A 14,272-nucleotide genomic window follows, 5' to 3' on the forward strand; every position below is an offset into this window, starting at 1 on the left:
ACCTTCATTACTAATGCTATGCTCATTTTTGATATTCCCCCTAACTATAATATTATCACTACTGTTAGTATGCCTAATACCCATATTCCTATCACAAGTCATATTTCTAATGGCATACTTATCATTAGACTTCGGCAAATATGCAAATAAAAATGTAGAAAATATGCGCATAAATATGCACGTGTTTACCCGAAAATATGCAAATATTTTACAAAATATGCATACAAATAAATAAAAAAATCGTAAAATAGTAACTTCTATATTAATATATATTTTCTATATTAATATACACCAATATAGTATTTTCCTATATTAATTAACCTTTTTTATTACAATAACAATTAATATTTATTATTTTAATTTAATTTAATTCTAATCCTAACTTTAAACTAATTTATTCTAAGGCCAGATCTGGATTTTTGTAATAAACTTATGAGGCTTTTATTTTAATATTTAATTTTTGTCGGCACTAATTAGTTTCTTATCTGCCAAGAAACCAAAAAAACGCGTAGGAATGCCTAAGCGGGTCGACCCCTCGGACTTAAAACATTCGCCAAAACCAGTTTTTTTAATCTTTCACACAGTTACACATATTATGTCCAAAAGTTTGGAATATTGGAATATTTCATCTTTTTATTGATTTTTATATATAAAATCTTCTGAATATTTAAACATCATTTTGTTTCAATTATCAACAATACTAAATAAATCTCAAAACCAGATAAACGATATGCGAAAAAAATATTCATTTTCTTGGAGTGAAAAACTTACAATGTACAACTTACGTTTAAAAATAAATTAGTATAGAAAAAAAATAATTTTTAATAAAACTTATAATAAGTATTTCCTTCATTGGCCTGTATGCAAGCCTGTAGGCGATTTGGCATGCTGCCGATTAACTGGTCGAGCTGGGCTTGCGGAATTCTCTCCCATTCTTCACGAGCAGCATCTTTAAGCTCTCAAAGTGTAATAGGGGAATTGTTTCGCTTCTTGATGCGTGTTTTGAGAATGTCCCAAGCATGTTCAATAATGTTCATGTCGGGGGAATTCGAGGGCTACTGTAATGTAGATATTCCTTCTTCTTCAAGAAAATTTTGTACTACTGATGTTCGATGAGGAGGTGCGTTGTCATGCATAAACACAAATTCATTACCTACTGCCCCTCGAAATAGACGTACGACAGGATTTAAAACTTCCTTGATGTATACAGCACCAGTGACTCTTCTCTCCAGAACCAGCAGTGACGTCCGTGTACCACTCATAATACCACCCCAAACCATAATACTGCCACCTTCAAATGGGACACGCGGTTTAGCTGTTTCCAGTGGGGCTTGTCGTCCTGGGGCCTTCCAAACCAGTGTTCTTCGTGAATCAGATACCAAGTCAATTTTTGACTCATCAGAGAACATCACGTTATTCCAGTTAGGATCATGATGCGCCATTTCTCTAGCCCATTGCAACCTTACTATTTTGCGTTGGTAGGTTAGTTTAGGAACACGTAGCGGTCTTCTACGATACAAATTTACCGCATTTAGTCTGCGTGTTATTGTTTGCCGTGAAATATTCAGTCCTTGAAGCCTAGAAATTTCTCTGGATATACCACTTGTAGATTCCAGACGATTTCTACCAGCTATAAATGTTATTTGCCGGTCTTGTGCTGCTGTTGTACATCGATTTCTACCACTTCTGAAACGATCCTTGACTTTATCTGTATCTTGGATTTTTTTTTTAATTTTCGATACAGCACTCTGAGTAACATCACGAATATTCACGATATAACTTTGACTAAAGTCCTGTTGTAACAAAGCAATTACTCTGGATCTGTCAAAATGAGATATCACGTTTTTAGGCATTTTTAAACGGCTCAATTCAAATTTAAACGAAGACTGAAATAATGTGTAAATACGCTAATCAGTTGAAAGTGACCAAAATCATACAAAAACGATTCAAATTTTTTATAATTTTCATTTAAAAACCCTCTAGAATGAATATCAACAACAGTTTCAAAACCACCATAGGCGTAGATATATTATTTGTACGTATTCCAAATGTGTGTATTTATTTACTCAAAACTTGTTAAAATTATTTAAAATGGTTATATCTTACTTGTCTGATGGTATTTCTTTTATTCACTACTATCACCTGTATGCACTTAACTTTTAACTCTTATTTTTGAACTTTGTTGAATTTTCTAACTTGTAATTCCCCAATTATTTGAAGTTTATTACGAAGCAAAAATCAACGAAACTACTGTGTCACTTGCAGGACCGTCTCCCCCATCAGATTATTTTAAACACAAAACAAAATTTATTTTAAATATCTCAGTTTACTGTAAAATTATATTTTTATTGAAAAGTTGAAAAATAGTTACAAACAGTAGGGGCCTCTGACTAGTTCATAGTCTGTTTTCCGATTAGTAGTTGAGGTTAAAAAAGTAGAAAAAGTATTAATTTGCACAGAATTCCTATGCAGTGTTCCCATTTAACCTTCAAATAGTATGTCGTTAATGGCCTTTTTCGCAAAAATTTTTTGCGATGCGTCATTTTTTCAAGTTCTACTGCCCAAGCAGAAGCAATTTTCTCATAATCAGTTGATGGTTTTTCAAGGTGTTTAAGGGCTAAAGCTATTAATTGTTTGGACTCATCAAGTTTTCTTGCCTTCGTTTTTGGTAATCCCTCCTATGTGCACTGCCGTAAAAAAAACATTTATTAAATTTTTGTTTAGTAGTAATAAGTTTGTATATTAACAATTTAACTTGTAATTGTAGTTGCCAACAACAGAAGCTGAATGGAAAGCTATTGCCAATCGATTTAATGTTCAATGGAATTTTCCTAATTGTCTAGGAGCTGTAGATGGAAAGCACGTGGCAATCAAAAAACCTCCACATACAGTCTCATATTATTACAATTACAAAAAGTTTTTTAGTATTGTAATGATGGCAGTTGTAAATAGCAATTACGAATTTATTATGGTAGATGCAGGAATTAATAGACGAATATCAGACGGAGGTGTTTTGAATTATACTGCATTTGGAAAAGCATTATCAGATAATTCACTTAAAATCCCAGAACCTGATCTGTTGCCAAATAGTCAAAAGATACTACCCTTTGTCTTTGTTGGAGATGACGCTTTTGCACTGACAGAAAATTTCATGAAACCTTACAGCCAAACAGGATTAACGATGGAAAAAAGAATTTTTACTTATCGACTTAGTTGTGTCCGTCACATTGTGGAAAATGCATTTGGAATATTAGTATCAAAATTCGGTGTATTTCAACGACCTATTGCATTATTGCCTAAGAAAGCTCAAATCATTGTCTTATCATGTTGCTATTTACACAATTATTTAAGAAGAAACCAATCTCAGTCATACATGTACAATAATTCTGTGGATGTAGAAGATTTTGAATCAGGAAATATTGTTGAAGCAACTTGGAGAACAACTGGACAATCAATATCACTTTATAAAACTCATGCCAGAAATTCAGCCACTGTAGCAAAAAGTGTCAGAGATAATTATTGTGATTTTTTTAATAACGAATGACAGGTTTTGAAGAAAAAACTATGGGGTTGAAACACTTTTATTACGTATATTTTGATTACAATCGTTAAAAAGATGACTAATACAAAATATCGACCGACTTGGTCGAGTGTTGATGGCGAAGTGAGTCTTTCGCGCCAAAGCCGGTTTCTGCTTTAGCGGGCAAAACAAAAAGCGTTACCGTTAGTGGCGCGTATGTTTAAATAGAAATAAAAATGAATATATCACCACTGTGATAAATAATATTTAAAATAAATATAAATGCGAAACGGAACAGGCCGCCCGCCTTGAAAGGCTAAAGTCTTTCAAAATAATACAACAACTTAACAATTTCAAAAATGACCAAAATTGTTCAAAAGTCTAGCACTATTCACTGCATGGTAGAGGGCAGATGACAGATACTGCTCTCTTAATGATACCTCTCGTCGTCTTTATGGACACCACCCTGGAAACTCCGTCTGGACCTGGATGCAGCTCGACTACACGTCCCAACTGCCAAATTAGAGAAGGCAAGTTCTTTTCCTTGATAAGAACTAGTGTGCCAATATTAATGTCTTTGGAAACTTGTTTCCATTTTTTCCGCTGCTGCAGCTCTCCTATGAACTCCTTAGACCACCTTGACCAAATGTGCTGCACCATTTTTTGAAGGCGCTGGAAGTGGTTCAATCTATTTTCGTTTATTGACATCAAATCAGGTTCAGAAATGGCTGTTAAAGGCCTTCCAATCAGAAAATGAGCCGGAGTCAAAGGACAAAGGTCATTGGGGTCTGATGAAAGGGCAGATATAGGACGACTATTAAGGACAGATTCTACTTCTGTATTGTACAGAATTCCTCATACGTGAGGTGAGCATTGCCGACGACGCGTTTTAAATGCGATTTCATTGACTTAACGCCGGCCTCCCAAAGGCCACCGAAGTGCGGCGATTGTGGAGGTATGAAGTGCCATTCAATACTTTCGATTATTGAATGGTCTTGAATCTCACGCTTATTAGTCTTAATAAAATCATAAAACTCTTTTAGTTCACGATTAGCACCCTGAAAGTTAGTTCCATTATCAGAGTATATCTTAAGAGGCTTTCCTCTTCTGCTTACAAAGCGCTTAAAGGCTGCTATAAATGAATGAGTAGTTAAATCAGATACGAGTTCTAAATGAACAGCACGAGTTGTGAAACACACGAATAAGGCTACATATGCCTTTAAAAGTTTGCATCCACGCCCCTTTTGATCCTTGACTAAAAAATAACCTGCGTAATCTACGCCTGTGATATAAAAAGGAGGGGATGGGTCAACACGATCCTTCGGTAAATCACCCATAATTGGAGACAGATTTTTAGGTGAACTTGCACGACAACACCTAATACATTTATGGACGATACGCTTGGCTGAATTTTTACCATGAATAGGCCAAAATTCATTTCGAATTGTAGATAAAAGAAGAAGAGGACCTGCATGACAGAGTTTAACGTGCAGGTCTAAAAGAATTAAGTCAGTAAAATAATTATTAGATGGTAGCAAAATCGGATGTCTTTTCTCAAAAGAATACGATGAATTTTTTAATCTACCACCAACACGAAGTATTCGATTTGAATCGAGAAATGGTTGCAACGAAATGAGTTTGCCTTTTGGGCTTATAGGCCCCTTTTTTGTCAAATTGCGTATTTCTTCCGAGAAACATTCATTCTGAACTATCCTTACTAGGTAAAACATAGCGGTTGAAATCTCCTGAGAAGTTAAAGCACCTGAAGCTCTCTCATGAAGGGAAGACTTGGATATTTTGCAATTATTAATGAATCTCAGAATATAAGCAGTACATCTCTTTAACTTAATCAAACTAGAGAATTGCTTTATTAATGAAAAGTCTAATGTGGCAGACAAAGTAATGACCTCGGCAGTCTTTAACTCCGGAATGTCATCTGGAAGAGAAAATTGTGTAGGATAATCATTTGATTTAAGCAAGGAATGTCCATACCACCATAAGTCAGAAGACATGAGTAATAGGGGACTAATTCCACGAGAAGCAAGATCAGCAGGATTATCCTTCGAAACTACGTGGTGCCAACTTTTCCTTTCTGAATCTCAGCGACACGATTTCCTACAAACGTCTTTAATAGTTTTGACTGTGTGCGTATCCATGCCAGAGTGATAGTAGAATCAGACCAATGAAATACTTTATCGAAATTGATATCTGAGGACTTGATTACCCTTTCAGACAAGCGAGCAAGTAACAATGCGCCGCACAATTCCAAACGAGGTATACTAATCACCTTAAGGGGTGCAACCTTGGATTTTGCGCATAACAGACAAACCAAAACATGTCCATCAGAATCAACACTCTTAACATAGATTGCAGCACCATATGCCTTGTTGCTGGCATCAGAAAAACCATGTAGCTCACAAGAGATCGAATCCTTTAATTTTACGTACCTAGGTATTTCGATATTATTTAATCTAAGTAATTTCTCCTTAAAATGCTGCCACTGCGTAAAAATGATTTGAGGAACAGATTCATCCCAGCCTTGCTTTTCTTGCCAAAAAATTTGCATTATAATCTTGGCCGTAATTGTGCAAGCGCTAAGCAGCCCAAGAGGATCATAGATCTGAGCAATACGAGAAAGAATTATTCTCTTCGTTACCTTATTAGGATTAGGTAAATCAGCTACCTTATATGTTAGTGTGTCCGAATCACACATCTAATTTAGGCCAAGTACCTTTACCTTTTCCTCTCCACCGAATGATTTTAGATTTGATAGACACTTGGAACTTTGAATTTTATTAAGTACTACCGGATCATTCGATACCCACTTCCTCAACTCAAGACATCCGCTGTTTAAGATATTGTTGATATCCTTGCATACATTTGACAATGACTCTGCGCAATCTCCACCTGTCAGAAGATCATCAACATAGAAATCTCGCAAATATTGATGATCTTGGAAGCAGTAGGGTGAAGATCTTTATTCTCGGATGCTAACTAAAATAAGCAACGAATGACCTGAAACGAAGCTGAAGCTGTTCCATATGTGACCGTATTTAGCTGATATGTGCTCAGAGTATCAGAAGGAGAAGAACGCCAGAAAATTTGCTGAAGTGCTCGTTGTTCAGGATCCACGAGCACCTGACGATACATTTTTGTAATATCAGCAGAAACAACAAATGCATATTGTCGAAAACGCAATAAAATTAAGAATAGATCGTCCTGAATGGTAGGACCCGAAATTTGAATGTCATTTATTGATAGACCAGAAAAAGATGGAAAGGAACCGTCGAACACCATACGAAGCTTTGTGGTGAGACTGTCATCCTTTAAGACCCCGTGATGGGGAAGATAATACGAAAAGCTCTGTTGACTATCATCAACCTTGAACATGTGACCAAGTTGTATGTATTCTTCCATAAATTCGGTATACATCCTTTTTAGGACGTCATTTTTATGAAGTTTTTTCTCCAAGTTGAGAAAACGTTTTGATGCCTGTCGCTTTGAATCACCTATATTTGCAATGGAGCCCCTCAGAGGTATATTGGTGATAAAGCGACCTTCGTCATTTCTCTTCACCGTTGAGGAGAAGTGTTTTTCGCATATTAAGTTTTCCTCGGAAAGTACAGGTTCCGTGTAGTTTTCGAGTTCCCAGAATTTTTGTAACTGAACATTTAAGTCAGAACTTGAATCATTTCTACTGAAGTTGCAATATGAAACTGATTCCCTTGTCATTAAACTGACCGGAAACTATCCAACCGAACCTTGTTTTTTGCATGACTGGAGCAGAAGGACCTAAACTGAATTGTCCCACACACAAGATTTTCCAGAAAGTATCAACACCTATCAGAATGTCGATTTTTGAAGCAACATGAAAATCTGGATCTGCTAGTCTTAAATGACGTGGAATATCTAAGTTTCCAATGTCGAAACTATATGCTGGAATTCTATCGCAGACACTATTGACTACGAGACATGAAAGAGATGTAGAAAACGAAGACTGCCTTGACTGAATCTTCGCTGTGCACTTAGATCGAATGTTTGAGACTGCATGACCTATCCCTACAATAGAGATATTTACCTCGGACCTTGATAGCGCTAGCTTATCAGCTACAATCAAGAAAAGCCCTACATTGATGAACCCTACCGTTTTTATCGAATATTTGAACGACAGCTGTAGACAAAATTGATTGAGCTACATTCGAGTGAGCTGAAAGAGACACTTGGTGTTCAGGTTCAGACTCCACCCGCTGATTAGTATCGGTAGTGTGAACGGATTGTTTATCTAAATGCAACAAACTATGGTGTTTTGCCTTACATTTTTTACACGCTCCATATTTGCAGTTGGAGCTAAAATGGCCAGAATAAAGGCAATTTGTACAAAGTTTTGAATCCCTAGCGTGTTTGATTCGCTCTTGGGTCGAAGCCCACAAGAATTTAGCGCAGTTATATATTTTATGATCTTCTTTGCAGAACGTACATGCTTTTCTATTGAACGAGAGAAAAGATTGCGACTGCCTTGAGAATTTGGACTGCCTGTCCGATTTATACGTAACTTTCGATACTTCTAGCTTCTCTAGAAGATCAGCTTTGCCTTTCAAGAATGCGATCATATCTTCAAAGGTAGGAAGATCACTTCCGGATCTATATGATTCCCATTCCCTCGCAGTGAGGGCATCTAACTTGCTTGCTATCATGAATATTAACAGAGAGTCCCAAGAATGGACAGGTTGCTGAAGAGATTCTAGCGAACGCAAGTTTTTCGAAACATTGTCAATTAGTTGACGAAGATGAGTAGAAGATTCTTTTGGAATGGGTTGCAAATCAAATAAGGCCTTTGTATAATTGTAGATCAAAAGACGCGTGTTTGCAAACCTTTCGCATAGTAAGTTCCATGCTATATCATAATTCGCGGCCGAAATCTCTAATGAGCTGATAACCTGTGCAGCTTCTCCACCTAGAGATGCCCGAAGATAATGGAACTTCTGAATTGAATTGATCGAAGGATTTTTATGAATTAGACTATCATAGGTATCATGATACTCAAGCCACCCCCCGTATGACCCTTTGAAATGAGGTAACTCAATAGTTGGGAGCTTTATTTGAGAGTGAAGTGGACTGTATTAATTTGCTCTACATTTGTTAAATGAGTGCTACCTAAGTTCAAAGAAAATGATTCTACGGGACGATTGTTACATTCATGCTTATTTGAAATCGAATTTATTAATGCTTCTGCTTGTGATACAAGCGAATAATACAAATCTGAAAAGCTTTCCCTATTAACAAAATCCACAAGGAAAATAATTCCTGCAGCTGGCTGTATACCACGTATAACAAAAGAGGTTAGTCTTTGTATGTGGGTATATTTTATAAAATAAAATATACCCACATACAAAGACTAACCTCCTTTCCCTATTGTCTAATTCCTCAGAAACATTCTTCGAAATGTTTTCTATTTCGTATTGAATTTTTTCGAATTCATTTATAACAGGCTCTATATCTGCTAACCTGGTTTCTACCTCAATAACTAAATTGTCAGATTGTTTTTCAATCTGTTTATTAAGACATTTTTTGAATATTGTCAATCGTGATTTGAGTATACCCCTTTTTTTGTTTAAATCTTTTAGAGACATAATAAAATATTTTTTAATAATACTCGAAGTTTATTTTACGATGAAAAGATTTAAAATGTTTACCAGTATACTAATGAAATAATGAAATCGCAATTATAAGAAAAGGTTTTACCTGTCGTTATGAATAAGCAATAAAATTGTACAAAATGTTGAAAATTCTATTTTTTATCAACTGCAAGTAAAACCGCATAAATTATATAGGGTTCGTTACCTGAAATGTAAGTAAGGCAATAAAAGGTTTTACTCGGCGATAAAAAATCAAGTATATGAAATGAATAGTTGTTTTGTTTCGAAGCAAGACAGGTTTTTGTACCTTTTAACGAAATATTTGAGTAATAAAGTGAGTTTAACCAAATAAACAGGTTTTTATAATTGACCCTAGTTAAACGACATTTAACTCCACGCAAGTAGAAAGAATATATGAAATAGAGATGGGAAAGGCTCACTTACTTTGATTAGGCGTGCTGTTGACCAGATGAAGTTCTATCCACGCACTAGATGAAAGACTACAGATGCTTTCTGCTACGGTGCTGGATGTAATGTTGGGTGGACTGCTAGCAGCTTGAATTGTAGCTCTACAGGAACCACCCGAAGGTTGTAATCGTTACTTGTAACGGTTACTTGTAACCACTTGACTCCGCCCTCACGAACAGAAGAGGACGACTTGCCGGCTAGTTAACTAAATTAAGATTGAATCAAACTGCACAAATGTCTTTGACAAGCACTGATATATACGACTCGGACCATGAAGAAAAAACTATGGGGTTGAAACACTTTTATTACGTATATTTTGATTACAATCGTTAAAAAGCCGACTAATACAAAATATCGACCGACTTGGTCGAGTGTTGATGGCGAAGTGAGTCTTTCGCGCCAAAGCCGGTTTCTGCTTTAGCGGGCAAAACACAAAGCGTTACCGTTAGTGGCGCGTATGTTTAAATAGAAATAAAAACGAATATATCACCACTGTGATAAATAATATTTAAAATAAATACAAAAGCGAAACGGAACAGGTTTCATGGCAACATAAATTTGCTTAAAATGTAAACTTGAATTATTAAACTTTATATGCTTACATTGATGTTTAAAACAGTTTTTGAATTATCACTGTCCACATCGTTTATATTATTATCTGCTTCTTCCTTATCATTATTCCCTTCCTGTATAGTACTTTGTGAAGCACTAGGTTCGTCCTGACCCACGAGAAACTGCATTACCATAATGTTGGTTAAATTACATTGTCTGTCTCTGCACCACTTGTTTTAGAGTCCCTTATACGACGCAATTCTTTTCTAAAGTTAGTACGCAACGAAACTGCAACTTATCAGCATCTGGATAATATTCTCTATATTACTGGAGCAATTGATACTACTGTTCTTTTTTTTTATTTTATTACTCTAATCTTTACTCTTGACATTCCACAAAGCCAGTAACGACCGATACACATCGATGCACTCTATAATCTATAATAAACTTTCTTTCTGCCCATTTTTCCTTTGCGGACATATTTTTTGCCGTACCGCGATGTTTACAACAAGAGTGTTAAAACGAAACTGAACCAACATTGCGCAATATTACTCACAGACGCCGCAATATTTACAATATGCTCAATAAAAATGAAAGTCATGTTGATTGACACAATATATTGCTCAATCATTCAATGTGACCAACAGACGATCAATATATTGTACAATATAAATTATTGTCCAATATATTGACCATAATATTAACCATCTAGGGGCCGCTTTATACTGAATTTTATCTTTAACACTTCCATTCAGCATAATTTTTTCTTGTTACTTTTACATATTGCAATTATACCTGGTCACTAAGGACCACAACAGATCTGAAAAGGTCGTAGTCGAATAGACCAAAAGATACTATATGAATACTGTATTATTGAGATAATACTTTGATTGGTATCGTTTTCTTTGTATTTTTCCATGTTGCAAATGCAACCAGCTCCTAATATACTGGACCTAAGCACAATTTCCTTTTGCTGTTTTCCATAGTGTGATACATGATTGAACTATATTTAGGACCCATTACATATTTTCTTTTGGTGCTTTTTCAATGAGGTTTAAATTCTATTGCTTTTATAGTAGAAACCCTCAATTCAGAAGAGTGATATCATAGTTTAAACGCCGAATATCCTCAAATTTAAATGTACACAGCGGTCCTCGAAAACTGCCTGTTTTCTCGATTGAAATTTGCGTTTCCTCATAAGAAATTACAGAATATATAAAGTAGTATATTTATTTGTGCTTCTCTATAGTAGACTTGACCAGAAGTTGTCGTACAGTGTAGCCAAATCTTTTTCACAAGTAGTAATTATGGTCATACAAAACCTGTATTCTTCCACGCAGCGATTATTACCGTCATAAAAATACCAAAAAACATGATTTTTTCAATAGTAAAAATTAAGCACAAAATTGTAATAAAATAAATTTTATTTATATGTTCCGTTTCGTTACGTATTTAAATTTATAAAATAAAAATCGATATTTTAAAACATTATTTTTCAATCGTTTGGCAATGTTGGAATTAGCGAGGGAACTCGGTTTTACAATTCGGATCCAGACATGCAGTAAAACTAGTTTTTATTATTTTTTGCCGAAGAAATGAACGAAGAAAACATTGGTGTTTCTATGGGTAAATGGTGCATGTATTTTTGTGAGTATATTTTATGTGATAAGTTTGTAAACTTATTGTTGTCAATACTGTTTTATCAATATTGTATTGTAGTATTGATAAAACGTGTTATTGATAATAAGAGTGTTATAGTTTGTCGTTTTATAGTAAATATTTAGTTATATTCTTTGAAATTATTGTATATATAGTATATATCCAGATTATTGAAATACAATGGACGAAAAACCGAGTTGTTCCAAGAGAAGACAGCAAAATTCTGATGTTGAATCCAAGAATGAAAAGCCGCAAAAGAGACGGAAAATGTTAACGTCCGAAGAGAAGGTAATGATACGGAACGTTTATGAAGGAATTGTCGGCAGAAAAATGGCATTAAACGTTAGCCAAGCGGTCGACATTTGTAGCAGTTTAACAAAAGTATCCGTTAGCTGTATTTATCGTGTACTTAAAAATACATCGGAAAATAAAAAGCAAGAAAAAGGTAAAACTAGAGGTAGGAAAAGCATTGTTTTGGATGACGAGACAAGGAATATTATACGTCGAAAAATTCATTCATTTTATTTTCGGAGTGAAATTCCAACACTGAAAAAAATTTCTCAAGAGCTCGAAAATGATGACTCTTTACCCAAGATATCTCGTAAGGTCTTAATTAGGACCATGCACGAAATGAACTTTCGATACGTAAAACGCAACAGAAAAAGTATGCTATTAGAAAAAAATGAAATTATTCTGTGGAGAAGAAAATATTTAGAAGAAATACGAAAAATTCGCAGCACTGGATGCAAAATATATTATTTTGATGAAACCTGGATTAACGAAGGTCATATAGTTGGAAAAGTTTGGCAAGATTTAAATGTAAAAAGTAAACGCGAAGCATTTATAGAAGGCTGGTCTACAGGATTAAAGGCTCCATCAGGAAAGGGACGGCGTTTAATCATCACCCATATAGGAAGTGATACAGGGTTCCTTGATGATGGTTTGCTTTAATTTGAGTCGAAAAAAACAGGTGATTATTATGAAGAAATGACTTCTGAAGTATTTGAGCGCTGGTTTAAGAGAATCTTACCAAAATTGGAATCTGAGTCTGTGGTTGTTATGGACAATGCGCCATATCATAGCCGCAGACTAGAACAATTACCGACGACGGCATGGCGGAAAGGGAGAATTCAAGAATGGCTTACAGAAAAGGGGATTGCATACGAAGAATCAATGCTCAAAATTCAACTACTTGACATTGCACGGTTAAGGAAAAGTGAATATCTTAAATATGTTGTGGATGAAACTGCAAAAGATTATGTTGTTAAAGTTCTGCGTCTACCACCTTATCATTGCGAACTTAATCCCATTGAACTTATCTGGGCGCAAGTGAAAGGAGAAGTAGCACGCAATAACAAAACGTTCAAATTAAACGAAGTTAAGGAACTTTTGATTCAAGCAATCCTCCATGTAACTCCAGAGAAATGGGCTAAATGTATAGGCCACATAATTAAAGAAGAATATCGTATGTGGGAACTTGACACTCATGTCGAAGTTTTACTAGAGCCAATTATAATTACACCAGGTGAAGATAATGACAGCGATAGCAGCACTACATCTTCAGATTTAGACAGCGAATAATATTTTCTAATAGTTTAGTAGGAACATCAGCATAAAAAAACCAAAAACAGAAAAAAACGAGAAGAACATAGTAAGTGTGGTTAGTGTTTGTGTTAGAATAGAACAATGTTTTGTTACATCCATTTTTATTTTTATTTTGTTTTTATAGAATTTTATTTTGTTTTATAGGATTTTATTTTGTTTTGTTTTATACTGTTTAAGTGTTTTGTTTATTTTATTTAATGGGAAAATATGGCTCTTGGCGAACACCCATTTAAAAAAAAGTAACGCGCCACAAGACATACCTCTCGGGTGGTGTGGAAACTGTCTTAAAATTTGTTTTAAAAACATTTCATTGTGTAACTCTTTAAGGGCGGGTCACGTCAAAAGACGTTTTAGCGTAACTTCCGCGGCAACCGGGTGGCATCAGTAAGCTTTCTGCAAAATTACTTGTTTTTTATAGCTTTTTGTTTGTGGCATTCTGTATTTTTAGGAGACAGTAGGGAATAAGCCACAAAATATTTATTCATAGGTTTAATTTACTGACGTTTCGATCTCTATATAAAGAGATCGTTTTCAAAGATACAAATGATAGCAATATTTATTTTTTTTTGTGGCTTTTTGCTTGTGACATTCCGTATTTTTAGGGAGAATGTTGGAAATAAGCCACAATACATCTATTTACATGTTTATTTTACTGACGTTTCGATCTCTATTACAGAGACCGTTTTTAAAGTTAAGAAAAAAAAAAAGAAAATAATATAAGAATATATAAATATATAATAATAAACAAATAAAATAAATATAACTATAATTTATATCTTTGAAAACGGTCTTTGGATATAGAGATTGAAACTCCAGTAAAAACCAGATAAAT

The 14,272-nt window shown here is 34.9% G+C and overlaps 4 protein-coding genes across 4 annotated transcripts; all 4 read right to left on the reverse strand.

Moving 5' to 3' along the window:
• Positions 1-4,350: 4,350 nt before the first annotated feature.
• LOC140452657 (uncharacterized) lies at positions 4,351-5,532 on the reverse strand. Its single transcript, XM_072546976.1, has one exon. It carries the CDS (start codon positions 5,530-5,532, stop codon positions 4,351-4,353), a length of 1,182 nt encoding a protein of 393 aa, XP_072403077.1.
• Positions 5,533-5,588: 56 nt separating this feature from the next.
• Positions 5,589-6,233, reverse strand: LOC140452659 (uncharacterized). Its single transcript, XM_072546977.1, has one exon. It carries the CDS (start codon positions 6,231-6,233, stop codon positions 5,589-5,591), a length of 645 nt encoding a protein of 214 aa, XP_072403078.1.
• Positions 6,234-6,514: 281 nt separating this feature from the next.
• LOC140452660 (uncharacterized) lies at positions 6,515-7,252 on the reverse strand. Its single transcript, XM_072546978.1, has one exon. It carries the CDS (start codon positions 7,250-7,252, stop codon positions 6,515-6,517), a length of 738 nt encoding a protein of 245 aa, XP_072403079.1.
• A 371-nt stretch (positions 7,253-7,623) lies between these two features.
• On the reverse strand, positions 7,624-10,370 carry LOC140452661 (uncharacterized). The gene is made up of 3 exons (XM_072546979.1): positions 10,227-10,370; positions 8,911-9,069; positions 7,624-8,502 (listed from the first exon to the last, which is right to left on the reverse strand). The coding sequence occupies exons 1-3, from the start codon at positions 10,368-10,370 to the stop codon at positions 7,624-7,626; spliced, it is 1,182 nt and encodes a 393-aa protein (XP_072403080.1).
• Positions 10,371-14,272: the final 3,902 nt, after the last annotated feature.

The sequence above is a fragment of the Diabrotica undecimpunctata genome, chromosome 11 (assembly GCF_040954645.1).
Source record: "Diabrotica undecimpunctata isolate CICGRU chromosome 11, icDiaUnde3, whole genome shotgun sequence".
Lineage (NCBI taxonomy): Eukaryota > Metazoa > Arthropoda > Insecta > Coleoptera > Chrysomelidae > Diabrotica > Diabrotica undecimpunctata.